Consider the following 15,335-nt stretch of genomic DNA (forward strand, 5'->3'; position numbering starts at 1 on the left):
CAAACAAACAAACAAAAAACAAACAAACAAAACCAATGGTATTCCCAATAAACTGCTGAGGGTCTTTTTTTTTTCATTTTCTTTTTTAAAATCTACATTAATAGACTTTCTTTCTGTTTCTTTCTTTTCTTTCTCCTTTCCTTTCTTTCTTTTCTTTTATTTTGACAGAGTCTTACCTTGTTGCTCAGGCTGGAGTGCAGCGGCAGGATCCTGATTCACTGCAACCTCCGCCTCCTGGGGTCAAGTGATTCTCCTGCCTCAGCTTCCAGAGTAGCTGGGATTACAGGCATCTGATGCCACTTTTGTATTTTTAATGGAGACAGGGTTTCACCATGTTGGCCAAGCTGGTCTTGAACTCCTGACCACAGGTGATCCACCCACCTCAGCCTCCCAAAGTGTTGGCATTACAACCGTGAGACACCACACCCAGCCTACTTTAGTAGATTTTCTAATGTTTACCTTTCTATGTATTACTGGAATAAACTTTATTTGGCCACTCTAAAAGCAACACTTAATAATTATAGTGAATTTGTACTGGGTCATCGTTAGCTAAGCTAGAGCTCCATCTCTCTGAATTCTCTTCTTTCTTTGTACTATTTTAGGGTTGGCCATAAGGATTTTGTGAAATTAAAAACAAAAAACAAAATAAATGGCCAGGCCTGGTGGCTCACACCTGTAATCTCAGCACTTTGGGAGGTCGAGGAAGGTGGATCACTGAGGTCAGGAGTTCGAGACCAGTCTGGCCAACACAGTGAAAACCTGGCTCTACTAAAAATACAAAAATTAGCCAGATGCGGTGGCATGCACCTATAATCCCAACTACTCTGGAGGCTGAGGCAGAAGAATTGCTTGAACCCAGGAGGTGGAGGTTGCAATGAAATGAGCCAAGATCATGTCACTGCACTCTAGCCTGGGCAACAGAACAAGACATCACCACACAAAGAAAAAAAAAAAAAAAAGAAAGAAAGAAGAATGTTGTGAGATTTGACAAGCAGAATAGTAGCTCTGAAGGTACCAGGCATGGAGTAGCAACTTGGCCCACAGTTTTTCTGAGTCCTGGGTTGGGTATATGTTCAGCTCCATGAAGATTAGCACCATCTTATTCTGAAGGTCACCCATGCCATTGAGTTGAGAGGTGGAGAGAGAGAATGCAGGATTCAATTTGTCTGCATGGATTCATTTTTCCATAGAGGTTTCAGTTTGTCCTTGCTCTTCCCTGCTTCAGACCAGTTCCTGGTTAGTAGATAAGCTAACCTATAGCAACATTTGGCCCCTATAAACACAGAGGCAATAGGCCTCTTCATCAGCTCCCACGATTACATGAAGTCTAATCTCTGTAATAGATCTCTGATACCACATTTATCACAGTGGTTCTGCTTTCCTTATTAAACCCTAGCTGATGCAAAAATATACGTTAGTCTTTGTTGTTTCGGTTGAGAGAGAGAATCTTTGGCTGGCGTGCAGTGGTGCAATCATGGTTCATTGCATCCTCAACCTCCCAGGCTCAAGTGCTGTTCCCACCTCTGCCTCCCAAGTATCTGGCACTACAGGCAAGTGACACAATGCCCAGCTAATTAAAAAAATTTTTTTTTTCTTTTTAGAGATAGGGTCTGACTGGTGCCCAGGCTGGTGTCCAACTCCTGGGCTCAAGTGATCCTCCTGTCTCAGCCTCCCAAAGTGCTGGGAATCCAGACATGAGCCACCGTGCCTGGCTTAAAATGTATAATGTTTATGGATTTATAAACAACATCCAAGCCCCTTTGTATGGCATATATGACTTTCAAGTCAGTCTTAACCAGCTTTGTATCTCACGCTTTGTCTCACCTTCACTCATATCTATGATTCTATCACTTTGATGGATTTTCTGCTTATCACATGTGGTATGCTCTGGTAGCTTTTATATCTCCCTAGAATGGCTCTCTTCCCATCCTCTCTGCTTATAAATACCATCTCGACCCAGAAGAATCTTCTCAAACGTTGCTTTACCTGTAATATGTTCCCCATCTGTGTCACGTACATTTAATCACTATCGTTCCCATGGCACTTTTTTTTTTTTTTTGAGATGGAGTCTCACACTGTTGCCCAGACTGTAGTACTGTTGCCCAGGCTGTAGTGCAGTGATTGCAGTGGTGCGATCTGGGCTCACTGCAATCTCTACCTCCTGGGTTCAAGCAATTCTCCTGCCTCAGCCTCCTGACTAACTGGGACTACAGGCATGTGCCACCACGCCCAGCTAATTTTTTTTTTTTTTGTATCTTTGGTAGAGATGCGGTTTCACCATGTTGGCCAGGATGGTCTCTATCTCCTGCCCTCGTCATCCACCCACCTTGGCATTCCTAAATGCTGGGATTACAGGCGCAAGCCACCTGTCCATCCCCCTCCCTTATTTTTGAGATAGGGTCTTACTTTGTCTTCCAGGCTGGGGTGCTGTGGCACGAATATGGCCTTGACCTCCAGGGCTCAAGAAATCCTCCCACCTCAGCCTCTCAGCTTTCCAAGTAGCTGGAACTACAGGTGCACACCACCACTCTAGCTAATTTTGGTATTTTTTTGTAGAGACAGGGTTTTGCCATGTTGCTCACTCTGCTCCCCAACCCTTTTTTTCCCCCTTTTTTCTTTTTTTTTAATTTGCAGCAACACCAGCCTAAGAATCTTCTTTAACTTTTGAGCTCAAGTGATCCTCTCGCTTTGGCCTCCCAGTGTTGAGATTACAGGTGTAATCTCAACATCATGCCCAGTAAGCCACTGTGCCAGGCCTGCTACTTGTTTTTTGAAAATAAAAATTTAATGTAAATTTTAATTTAAGTATAATATACACAAAGAAAAGTAAACAAATCTTATAGAGTTAAATATATCCATTTCGGTTTTTTTTTTTTTTTTTTTTTGAGACGGAGTTTCGCTCCTGTTACCCAGGCTGGAGTGCAATGGCGCGATCTCGGGCTCACGGCAACCTCCGTCTCCTGGGTTCAGGCATTTCTCCTGACTCAGCCTCCTGAGTAGCTGGGATTACAGGCATGCGCCACCATGCCCAGCTAATTTTTTGTATTTTTAGTACAGACGGGGTTTCACCATGTTGACCAGGATGGTCTCGATCTCTTGACCTCGTGATCCACCCGCCTCAGCCCCGCAAAGTGCTGGGACTACAGGCGTGAGCCACTGCACCCGGCCTTATTATATCCATTTCAAGAGAGGACACATTCATGTAACAAACACCTAATTCAAGAAATAGAGCATTACCAGAACACCAGAAGTTTCCTAATCGGATTCGCAGATACTACATCTCCAGCCACAATTCTAATATATTGGTTTTGTCTATTTTTTAACTTTATATAAATAGAATCATATATAATACAGTATGTTCTCTTTTGAATCTTTTTCTTGACACTGTGTGAGATTCAAAGATGTTAAATAGTTGTAGTTTATTTGTTCTCATTGCTTTTCAATAGTCTGTATGTATGTTTTTGTTTTTAGCAGAGTCTCACTCCCCCGCCCAGGCTGGAGTGCAGTGGCACAATCTTGGCTGACTGCAACCTTGAGTCCCGAGTTCAAGCAATTTTCCTGCCTCAGCCTCCTGAGTAGCTGGGATTACAGGCGCGTACCATCATGCCCAGCAATTGTTTTGTTTTTGTTTTAGTAGAGATGGTGTTTCAACATGCTGCCCAGGCTGGACTCTAATTCCTGAGCTCAAACTGAGCTGCCTACCTTGGTTTGTGTTGAGATACAGGCGTGAACCACTGAGTCTGGTTTTTAAAATTTTTTCTTTTCAGCCAGGGTCAGTGGCTCATGCCTGTAATCCCAGCACTTTGGGAGGCTGAGGCGGACGAGGTCTGGAGATCGAGACCATCCTGGCTAACACGATGAAACCCCGTCTCTACTAAAAATACAAAAAATGTACTGGGCGGTATCGCAGGCCTGTCATCCCAGCTACTTGGGAGGCTGAGGCAGGAAATCGCTTGAACCTGGAGGCGGAGGTTGCGGTGAGAGGAGATGGCGCCATTGCAGTCCAGCCTGGGCAACAAGAGTGAAACTCTGTCTGAGGGGAGGGGAATCCATACATGTATTATTTTACCTTTGAATCTAAAACATCTCTAGAAATACGTGATCAAGAATAGTCCTATTAGGTATTGTACTGAAAATACTGGGAGACATGAACTAGTATCTCATGAGGTTATCATATTTTAGGTAGAATTACAGGTTGACTCAATTGGAAGGCACCTTGGGAAGTGATTCAATTCACCATATCACTAATATGTTCCAGCAGGAGTTACCATATCTAAACCAGCATAGCTATACGAGAAAGGGTGGAGCAAACAATATATATTATTGAAGGACTGGGTGCGGTGATTCCTTTCTGTAACCCTAACTACTCAGGTGGCTGAGGTGGATCATTTATTTGAGCCCAAGAATTTGTGATCTGCCTGGGTAACATACCTAAAACAAACAAAAGAATTTGGCTGAGGGCAGCAGTAGCTCAGGTCTGTAATCCCAGCCCTTTGGGAGGCCAAAGCGGAAGGACTGCTCGTGGCCAAGAGTTCCAGACCAGCCTGGCGACATAGTGAGGAAACCACCCAAACCCCCGCCGAGCCTACAAAAAAAACACACACATCATTAAATGCAAAAAGTGTTCCTAGTCTGAATAAATATCTTCCTTTGGTGTGCTGAGAAAGTAGCTCCAAGATTTAAAGCAAGAGCTTTTTTGGGGTTCACTGACTCTTAGCTCTGCTGCTTCCTAAATTGTGGCACCTTGGGCAAGGCAGTTAATATGAGTCTGAATTTCATCGTTGGTAAACACCCTACAGCGCTGCAGGAATATGTGTGATATGCTTGACGAATTCCAGGCACAGTGTAACGGGCAGTCTTTATTCCCAGAACAGCGCTCGGCATTCATAAAAGACCCCAAAATTAGTATGCATCGGGGACAAGAAATTAGACCCCAGTTCTCTGATTCCAGCCCAGTTACACCAGGATAGCTCTCAAAGACACCATTGAGGAATTGTCCCTTACACTAGAAGCAGATGTGGTATTTCAAAGGAACGCGACAAGCCACCCGCTAAGAAGGAGGGGTTTCCGCCGCACGGCGAGCGCTTCCGCCGGACACAGACGCCGAACCGGAAGAGCTGGCAGGAACGCGGGCAGCAGCTGGGAGGTGTCTGGAAGCGCGGCGGAGCGGGGAACTACATTTCCCATAAGTCCCCGGGGCAGGGCGAGGGGCGGGCGTCGGGAACATTACCGGACTGGCCTTGCCCGGCAATACCAAGGTAAATGCCGGCGCCGCGGCTCCGAGGGAAGAGTAACTTACTATCTGCGCCTCGATTTTTACTAGTAATCCTCCTAACCCATCCCCCGAACTGACAAAAACGACTCTTCCATCCGGGAGACTTTGGGATTTCCGGGCCACAGGACTCACCCTCACAACCTTAGCCAGTCCCCCCACCAGCGTTGGGACTGGTACACTTACCAAATGTCTAAGGACGCTGGGGGTTGCGCTAGTATGTTGAAGGCCCAGGGTATCCCCTTTCTAGGGTTGATGATCCGTAAAGCCTCCTCATTGGCCACTCCCTCCACGCCCAGTATCTTTTAATTAAAAAAAAAATTAATTGGTTTCTTAGAGACAGGGTCTTGCCATGTTGCCCAGGCTGGTCTTGAACTCCTGGTCTCAAGCGATCCTCCCCGCTCTGCCTCTCAAAGTGTCGGGATTACAGGTGTGAGCCACTTGAGCCCCCAGTCTCTTATTAAATCCGCCTGGTGGTGATTGGCTCCCTGGGGCTGGGTGGAAAGCTAGCCGAGGGGAAGTCGCCCTCCGTCCCAGCCCAGTTTAGGAGCTGGCGAACTCCCCCTCTCCTTTCGCTGCTGCTCAGACTTCCTTGGCTCAGGGCGGCGAAAACTGGCGAAGACCCGCGGGTCAAGGACTGCTGAGCACCTCCATCTAAGGTCCACAATGTTTTCCCCCATCTACCCTTTAGAGTGGTGTCACGATTGCCACTGGAGAGGCTAAGTGACTTGCCCTAGGTCACAGAACTTAAATGTTAGAACTGGGGGTTCGCACAGAACCTGTCCCGACTCAAAACCCTTGGCTTAGGCCCCATTATCTTCCTCAAACCTTAACCTAGGAGAGTGCAGGCGCTGGGGACCGCGGAGTCATTTTTGTTGCCCAGCGGTGCGGTCGCGCGCAGCTTCCGGCCCAGGCGCAGACTCAAACCCGCATCCCCAGCGCCAGTCCACCCGGCTGCCAGAGCGGACATATCGGTCCGGCCTCGGTTACCCCTTCTGAATAACAGGGAGCACAGGTTGCTCCCCGCACAGAGCTGGGGCTGTGGCACCCTGGAGGGTTCTCTCTCCTCCTTTCCCCGCTTCCCGGGCCCTACTCTGGGGACAGACTGATCGCGCGCGTCCTCGCCGCGGCGGCGGGGCCGGTGGGTGGGGTTTGCTGCACGGCCGCTGCGGCGGCGGCAGCGCCAGTGGGTTCTCCGGTGACTCTGAGGCGGGGCTGTGGGGAGGGCGCGGACTGACCGACGGACTCCGGCGGAATGGGGGGTGTGGCTGCTCCGCCAGGGTCCCCCGGGTGGGAGAGCGGCTCTGCGGCCACCGGTGCCCGGACCCCCTCTGCCTTCTGCTAGACATGCTCTTCCTCTCGGTGAGTTGTTTTGCTGTCGTCGCGGGCCGGATTCGTGGCCTTAGTCACGCCCAGGGGGAGGAGGAAGGAGCCGAGCCGTCTCGATCCGTGTGGCCTGGATGGGGCAGGGCAAAGGGGAACTGACCCGCTACGCTCTCGGGCCTCCTCCTTTTGGGGCATGTTGATCCGCGGCTGCGCTCCATGTTCCAGTTTCATGCAGGCTCCTGGGAAAGCTGGTGCTGCTGCTGCCTGATTCCCGCCGACAGACCTTGGGACCGGGGCCGGCGTTGGCGGCTGGAGATGGCGGACACGAGATCCGTGCATGAGACCAGGTTTGAGGCAGCGGTGAAGGTGATCCAGAGTTTGCCGAAGAATGGTACGTGTGCTGGGCCCGGGCTGGAGACGCCTCCTGCAGAGAGGCCCGAGGCCCCAGCTTACCTCCTTTCAGCTTCTGGTTCTAGTGTTGTTTATTTAGCCTATTTTTTAATTTTTTTTTTTCTGTGTAGGAGCTACGTAGTGAAAGGGGATGCTATTGAATATCAATTAATTGCCTTTTGATCTTCCAAACCGGAGAAAGAGATAATATCCAGGTTTTAAGTAGTTCATATTGTTGAAAACAAGTCTTGTCACTTAATGACTGCGGGTTTGGGTATGTTTTAAAAAAATCTGGGATGGGATGCCTACTGAACACTTACAGGGTCTACCAGCTTAAGCCCTCTGAAAACTTTTGATACGAAGGGACAGAAAAGAAAGAACAACTATAGCCAATTGGGAAATGATTTCTCTTTATTTTTATAAATATATATTTACTACCTTTGTATTTGCTATTCCATTGTATAATGTTCTCTTTTTTATACTCATATTGGACCTTCTTTGCAGCTTGTGAGAAAAAAGTCATTGGAGTTGCCGATATCTTGTGTTTAATGCGTTATTTCTCCGGCTGCTTTTTAGATTTCTTTTCTATCTTCGGTTTTCAGCAATTTGACTAGTAGGTGTGATTTTTCTTCATATTTACCGTGTTCACAATTTGCAGAGCTTTTTGAATTTATATTTTTATGTCATAGACCAAAGCAAAGTTTTTGGCCATTAGTTAAATATTTTTTTTTTTTCTTTCTTTCTTTCTTTTCTTTTCTTTTCTTTTTTTTTTTTTTGAGATAGAGCCTCACTCTGTCGCCCCGGCTGGAGTGCAGTGGTGCCATCTCAGCTCATAGTAACCTCCGCCTCCTGAGTTCAAGGGATTCTCCGCTCTCAGCCTCCCGAGTAGCTGGGATTACAGGCAATCGCCACTACGCCAAGCTAATTTTTTATATAGACAGGGTTTCGCCATGTTGGCCAGGTTGGTCTCGAACTCCTGACCTCATGATTCGCCTGCCTTGGCCTCCCAAAGTGCTGGGATTACAGGCGTGAGCCACCACGCCCAGCCCTTGTTAAATATTTTTCTTTGTTCATAGAACTTCAGAGAGGAGACTTACTTTTCAATTCAAATCCTTCTACGTTATATGAAATATATTTCACAATAAACATATTTAAGGCCGGGTGTGGTGGCTCACACCTGTAATCCTAGCACTTTGGGAGGCCGAGGTGGGTGGATCACCTGAGGTTAGGAGTTCAAGACCAGCCTGGCCATCATGGTGAAACCCCATCTTTGAAAAAATTTAAATAAATAAATAAATAAACATATTTAAAAAAGTAATTTTAGGTACCACTACTGTGCCACAGTTGTAAAACTAACCAAATACAATAATAATACATTACTATAGTATTTAATATCATGGTTTCTGTTTTCATTAATTATCATTTGGCTAGGTAACGAATATTCAACACAAATCATTCAACAAAAATTCATTAAATGCAGATTCAGAAAGTTTTAAAAACAAATATACACAAAATAGTGTTCCATTTGTAATTTTATCTTTTTTTTCTTCTATGATGTTATCTGAACCTTTTGTAATTCCAAGAGATAAAGATAAAGACTAAAAGATAAAGAATAATAAAATATAAATAAATAAATAACATATGAACTTATTTAGGTATTGACTTTTTAAGTCCCCGATTATTAGAACTTATAGAAAGGTATTATTCTAAGAGTTTTATGTAAGTATGTTTACCCTTTCTCCTAAAGCACATGTTTTTATAGTTTTTTTTGAATACAGGTAAAGCTAGACTGATGTCTCTAGGCCACTGTCCCTGTTGACATTACATACCACTTATTAGGAAACCCATATAAATTAAAGTACAGTTTGTATTTACATAACATTTAAGAAGGTATTGCAAAATTAAGATACCCTATCAAATGGTAACTGTGTTGGACAATATCCAGTATAATGTTATCCCCCGAAATTAATTGAAGCAGAAGTTTGTCATGATGAATTGTTACAAATATTTTTGTAATACTACTTTTAAACCATTTAATTTGCTCTGAACCATTTGCAAAGAGCAAGATCTTGCAGTTTTTTGTTACTTGTTGCTCAATATTTATTTAAGGCCTGAAGTAGTAATAGATCCTGTGGTGTCTATGTTTGATATGACCTTAACTTTTCAAAATTAAAGTTCTTAGATAATATTTCAGACACATGTTAAATCTATCATGTATGAGCCCCTTGAGGACAGACTCAGAGTTTTTTATACACAGACTATGCTCAACAAATGTATGTTTTTGTTTTTTTAAATATCATTCACTAAGCCAATAAACTTATTTGGTTGACTTACTGAAGATATTTTGAGATTAGACTTTTGATGTTTTAAATTTAGATTTGTGTTACTTAAATGAGTGACCACTAAAACTGTGGTTTCTCCATTTTTTCCCCTCTGCTGTATAAAGGATTGTATCATTAAAATACTGTACCTATTAGGTATTCCTAAATGTACACATATTATACAGATAATTATTATTGTGATTTGAGAATTAATCATAAACGCTTGGCCAAACTGGAAACACCAGCTGTGTGGTAATTTCCACAGCTTTTTTTTTTTTGAAATGGAGTCTTGCTCAGCTGCCCAGGCTACAGCAGTGGAGCAATCTTGGCTCACTGCAACTACTGTCTCCCAGGTTCAATCAGTTCTCCCTTCTCAGCCTCCCGAGTAGCTGATTACAGGCACCTGACATCATGCCCTACTAGTTTTTTGTATTTTAGTAGAGATGGGGTTTCACCATGTTGGCCAGCCTCGTCTTGAAAAGTTTTTTGTATTTTAGTAGAGATGGGGTTTCACCATGTTGGCCAGCCTCGTCTTGAACTTCTGATGAGGATCACTTCACTTCAGGTGATCCACCCACCTGGGCCTCCCAAAGTGCTAAGATTACAGGTGTGAGCCACTGCTCCCATCCCACAGATCTTATAAACTGCTAGGTTATTCAATTTGCAAACTTTAAAAAATATCTTGTTACAATTTTTATTTTTATAATTTTGTTATAATATACACTGATGTTTAAAACCTTTTTATTGATTTCCAGTATCTCTGAAGATCACTTAAATTAAAAAAAAAAAACTTTTAAAAAATAGATGAAAAGGAAAATAATCTGTATACTTACTATCCAGAGATAGTCTTTAAACATTTTGATGTTTATCTTTCTACTGTACTTTTTATGTATATAAATATTTTGCAAAGATATGTCATATACGTTGTTTTTAAACTTATTTTTTTTTAATGTATAGTAGATCATGGAACTTATACTATTATTTATATTTTTCTACAATATAACTTTTTAGGGCCACAGTTATAAATTATGCTTTTATAGTTAATATCATAATTATTTAAACAGTTATTTCCTATAAAACATTAACATTCCAATTTTTCAATTATTGAGAATATTGCAACTTATAGCACTTGCTTATACAATTTGAATTTTTTTTTTTTTTTGAGACAGGGTCTTTTTCTGTCACCTAGGCTGTAGTGCAGTGGCGTGATCACAGCTCACTGCAGCCTTGACCTCCCAGGCTCAGGAGATCCTCCCCGCTTAGCCCCCTGAGTAGCTAGGACTACAGGGTGTGCTATCACACCCAGCGAATTTTTTTTTTTTTTTTTTTTGTAGAGACAGGGTTTTGCTATGTTGCCCAGGCTGGCCTTGACCTCCTGGGGTCAGGTGATCTGCCCACCTCAGCCTCACAAAGTGTTTCGATTACAGGAGTGAGCCACCACACCTGACCAATTTGAAAATTTTAAACATGTAAAAAGTTATGGATATGCTAGAAACATATATGAAGAATTATTCTCAAAGAAATTGATATTTCTAAAATTACAGAGGTAGGAGTGAAAAATCTATTTTATCTTGGATTAATTATTTTTCTACCATAGTATATACTATTTGGCTTTAGCCCCAAATTCCTTATATACTGATAATTTGAAATTTGGCAGGGTATACATGTAACTTTTTCACTTATGCTAGTCAGTTTTGGTTTGTCATAAATTTTGAATAAAAATACTCTTTTTTCAATGGTTGCATAATAATAGTTATTCTATATTTTAGTATATTTTTAAAGAGACATTATTAGCTGGTTATTCTGGTTATATCTACAGCATATCTCTTCATTTATTCTTTTATTTATTGAACCATCTTAGCCATTGCTATTAAAATCTAAAATCTCAGAGTGTTTTGAAATCAAAGAAGCAAGCAACTAACAGAGCCATAATTTTTGTTTCTATAAGATAGAAATCAATCATTATCTAAAGTATTAATGAAATATAAAATCACTATTAGTATAGCTAAGGTAATTTATAACCTTAGATTATCTGTTGTATTCCCCAGATGATCTATATATAATGTTTTATATTGTGTGTTTACAACAGGTTCATTCCAGCCAACAAATGAAATGATGCTTAAATTTTATAGCTTCTATAAGCAGGCAACTGAAGGACCCTGTAAACTTTCAAGGCCTGGATTCTGGGATCCTATTGGAAGATATAAATGGTAATTTTTTGTGTAGAGCAAGAATTTAAATTTTAATGATGTAATTAACATATGGTTACTACTTAAGTGGTTATATATTATTATGTGCAGAAAATGTCCTAGGTATTAGGTACAATTTTTATCCTCCAGGTTTTTTTCTTTTTTTTTGTCGCCCAGGAGGGAGTGCGGTGGCAGGATTTCGGCTCACTGCAATCTCTGCCTCTTGGCTTCAAGCGATTCTCCTGCCTCAGCTTCCCGAGTAGCTGGGATTACGGGCTTGCTACCATGCCCAGCTAATTTTTGCATTTTTAGTAGAGACAGGGTTTCGCTATGTTGGCTAGGCTGGTCTGGAACTCCTGGCCTCAAGTGATCACTGGCTTCAGTCTCCTAAAGTGCTGGGATGATAGATAGGAGTGAGTTGCCATGCCCAGCCTCTCCAGGTGTTCTTAATACAGTTTTACACAAACAGGAAAATCCTGGGAGGAGAGGAAAACAATAAAACCAAATGGGATAGGTGCATCCAAGGTAAGAAACATTTCAGTCAATCTTTATTTTTATGGAGTTTCCCCCCCTTTTTTTTTCAAGCCAAGAGCAACTCCCAACCTAAGTTAAAGAAACAAATTTCACTGCCTCTTTTACCTGCCAAGAAAAATAATGGCTTTTGCTTGTTTGTATTGAGCGTTTAAAAGAGTAAATAGCTAGTAATATGACTCGGGTACTGCCATGCTAACTTTTTATGTAAGCTGTTACTTCTAACCTACTATACTTGAATAGAAATTTGATTTTTTGAATACTTAAAAGAATTATAAACTAAAAAGTATACTTAAAAGAATTATAAGCTGGGCGAGGTGGCTCATGCCTGTAATCCTAGCACTTTGGGAGGCTGAGGTGGGTGGGTCACCTGAGGTCAGGAGTTCAAGACCAGCCTGGCCATCATGGTGAAACCCCATCTTAAAAAAAAAAAGAATTATAAACTATAAATTAAAAGAATTATAGACACAAATACCTGTACCTGTGCTGTTTTCCCAGTTGACTAACAGTTGATATTCTTAATGCAGTTGAAGCCTTAACAAATGTCTGACAAAAGTCTTTTAGACTGTACATTATGAACAGAATATGTAAATTGGTAAAGCATGTTTTAACACCCACACTAGTTTTTTGGACACAGGGTCTCACTCCCATCACTCAGGCTGGAGTGCAGTGGCACGATCACGGCTCACTGCAACCTCTGCCTCCTGGGCTCAAACAATCCTCCCACCTCAACCTCCCTAGTAGCTGGGACTACACACATGTGTCACCACACCTGGCTAATTTCTAAAAATTTTTTCTAGACATGGGGTTTGTCTATGTTGCCCAGGCTGGAGTGCAGTGGTGCTGTTTTGGCTCACTGCAGCCTCTACCTCCCAGGTTCAAACGTTTCTCCTGCCTCAGTCTCCTGAGTAGCTGGGATTACAGGGGTGTGCCACCATGCCTTGCTAATTTTTGTATCTTTAGTAGAGACGGGGTTTCACCATGTTGGACAGGCTGGTCTCAAACTGCTGACCTCAAGTGATCTGCCCACCTCAGCCTCCCAAAGTGCTGGGATTACAGGCTGAACCACTGTGCCCAGCCCAGTTTTTTTTTTTTTAACCCACACATTGTGATGCTCAGTTTCTTCACCCTGCACTGGAAGTGCCATAAGTTTGTTTCAAGATTTCTCAGTACTCTACTTTTCTCTATTATCTTTATGAATAGTCATACAATAATAGGTTAAATGAAATAGTAATATAATATAACTTAATTTTAGTAGTATTTGATTTGCCCATTTTAAGAAGATATAATTAATTGTTTCATGTTTTTCCCCTAGAATTGACCTTTGGTGGAGTTAAACTCCTGGGAAAAACATATTAAAAGGGAGGTTTACACATCAGGCAAAAATGTGAAAGAACTATTATTATTTAGGGGTTTAAAAATTGCCTATCCCTCACATTTTCAGTATTCTAGAAGTGATAAATTAGTTCCATTTTTAGTTTACATATACAAGTTAGGCTCTTATTTAAATTAATGGAACTTTTAAACCAAAATGTATGTTCATTTAAAATATGCCTGGCTGGGCGCAGTGGCTCATTCTTGTAATTCCAGCACTTTGGGAGGCCGAGGCGGTAACCAGCCTGGCCAACATGGAGAAACCCCGTCTCTACTAAAATACAAAAACTAGCTGGGTGTGGTGGTGCTTGCCTGTAATCCCAGTTACTCGAGAGGCTGAGGCAGGAGAATCGCTTGAACCCGGGAAGTGGAGGTTGCAGTGAGCCAAGATCGCACCACTGTACTCTAGCCTGGGTGACAGAGCGAGACTCCATCTCGAAAAAAAAACCAAAAAAAACCCATGCCTGCATGTTACAGCTCTTTTAGAATTTTTCTGGCAGGCTTGTGGTCTTTATTGAAAGCCCATTGAGAAATTTATATGAAAAGGAAAATAAAAAATAAAACATGCCTGTGACAATTAAGGTGGTCTTCTACACTTGATCTTAGCTAAAAGCCTGGGAAGTGATAATGTCGTCTTCTGAAATGTTTATTTCTGTTACTGTTCTTTGTAATAATATAAAAACTTTGAAGAGTTCTTAGCAAATATTTATGAATATTCTGTAGTCTCTGGTATATTACTACATAGATGGGTTATATAATTACTTCTTTTAAATACTATTTAATTTGCTAGTTTATTTGCTATGTTAATTTTTTTTCATGGTGGAACATTTAAGGCAATCCTGTTACGACTTTATGTAGAGTCTGTTTTAATTAATAACCCTATAGCATCAACTAAAAATTGTATTCTGAGCAATTAAAAATCAGATATCTCTTTGTCATTATGTGGCTATTTTCATTTCTAGGGATGCTTGGAGTTCACTGGGTGATATGACCAAAGAGGAAGCCATGATTGCATATGTCGAAGAAATGAAAAAGGTAGGGAAAATAATTCACAGTTAAAACGAAAATTCAGAGCAGCTCTAATTTAATTTGGTTTATCAGACAAATTAGCTGCTTTGTTTTAAGGAGATTGTAGTATGTTACACAATAGAATCTAGATTACTAGATTTATAGGACTTTTCTGTCACATGAAGTCCATCTGAAGTGTTTTTTCCTTCAGATGTATCACACTGTGATGATGTGATTTTTTATTTATTTATTTTTTTTGAGACAGAGTCTCACTCTATTGCCCAGGCTGGAGTGCAGTGGCGTGATCTTGGCTCACTGCAACTTCCGCCTCCTTGGTTCAAACGATTCTTCTGCCTCAGCCTCCTGAATAGCTGGGACTACAAGCACGCACCACCATGCCCGGCTATTTTTTGCATTTTTAATAGAGACAGGATTTCGTCATATTGGCCAGGCTAGTCTTGAACTCCTGACCTTGTGATCCACCCTCCTTGGCTTCCCGAAGTGCTGGGATTACAGGTGTAAGCCACCTTGCCCAGCTGTGATGTATTATTTTGTTTTTGTTTTTGTTTTGAGACGGAGTCTTGATCTGTCGCCCACGTTGAAGTACAGTGGCACAATCTTGGCTCACTGCAACCTCCGCCTCCCAGGTTCAAATGATTCTCCTGCCTCAGCCTCCTGAGTAGCTGGGACCACAGGAGTAAAACACCACGCCCAGCTAATGTTTGAATTCTTAGTAGAGATGTGGTTTTGCCATGTTGTCCAGGCTGGTCTCAAGCTTCTGACCTCAAGTGATCCATCTGCCTCAGTCTCCCAAAGTGCTGGGATTACAGGCATGAGCCACTGCGCCCAGCCTGTTTTTTTGTTTTTTAATCTTCCCAATCTTTCTCTATAGTTAACTTCTGGAGAAAGTGTAGAAATAGTAAT

At 42.1% G+C, this 15,335-nt stretch overlaps 1 protein-coding gene and 1 non-coding gene across 14 annotated transcripts in view; both read left to right on the forward strand.

Moving 5' to 3' along the window:
• Window positions 1–5,205: 5,205 nt before the first annotated feature.
• The window catches only part of ACBD5 (acyl-CoA binding domain containing 5), a 43,359-nt gene continuing 33,229 nt past the window's right edge, over window positions 5,206–15,335 (forward strand). For 2 of the 13 annotated variants that reach the window (XM_009000084.5, XM_009000087.5), the window contains exons 1-4: window positions 5,206–5,258; window positions 6,824–6,989; window positions 11,399–11,519; window positions 14,366–14,438. In XM_009000084.5, the coding sequence (XP_008998332.2) occupies window positions 6,914–6,989; window positions 11,399–11,519; window positions 14,366–14,438 (270 nt within the window). In that variant the 5' untranslated portion in view covers window positions 5,206–5,258; window positions 6,824–6,913. Of the gene's footprint in view, window positions 5,932–6,419; window positions 6,635–6,823; window positions 6,990–11,398; window positions 11,520–14,365; window positions 14,439–15,335 lie in introns of those variants that run through there. The other 11 variants (XM_035252858.3, XM_078329646.1, XM_009000082.5 and 8 more) reach the window with 7 other exon arrangements.
• LOC118143444 (U7 small nuclear RNA) lies at window positions 13,870–13,929 on the forward strand. The gene has a single exon (XR_004727660.1). It is a non-coding gene; the product is annotated as a U7 small nuclear RNA (small nuclear RNA).

The sequence above is a fragment of the Callithrix jacchus genome, chromosome 7 (assembly GCF_049354715.1).
Source record: "Callithrix jacchus isolate 240 chromosome 7, calJac240_pri, whole genome shotgun sequence".
Lineage (NCBI taxonomy): Eukaryota > Metazoa > Chordata > Mammalia > Primates > Cebidae > Callithrix > Callithrix jacchus.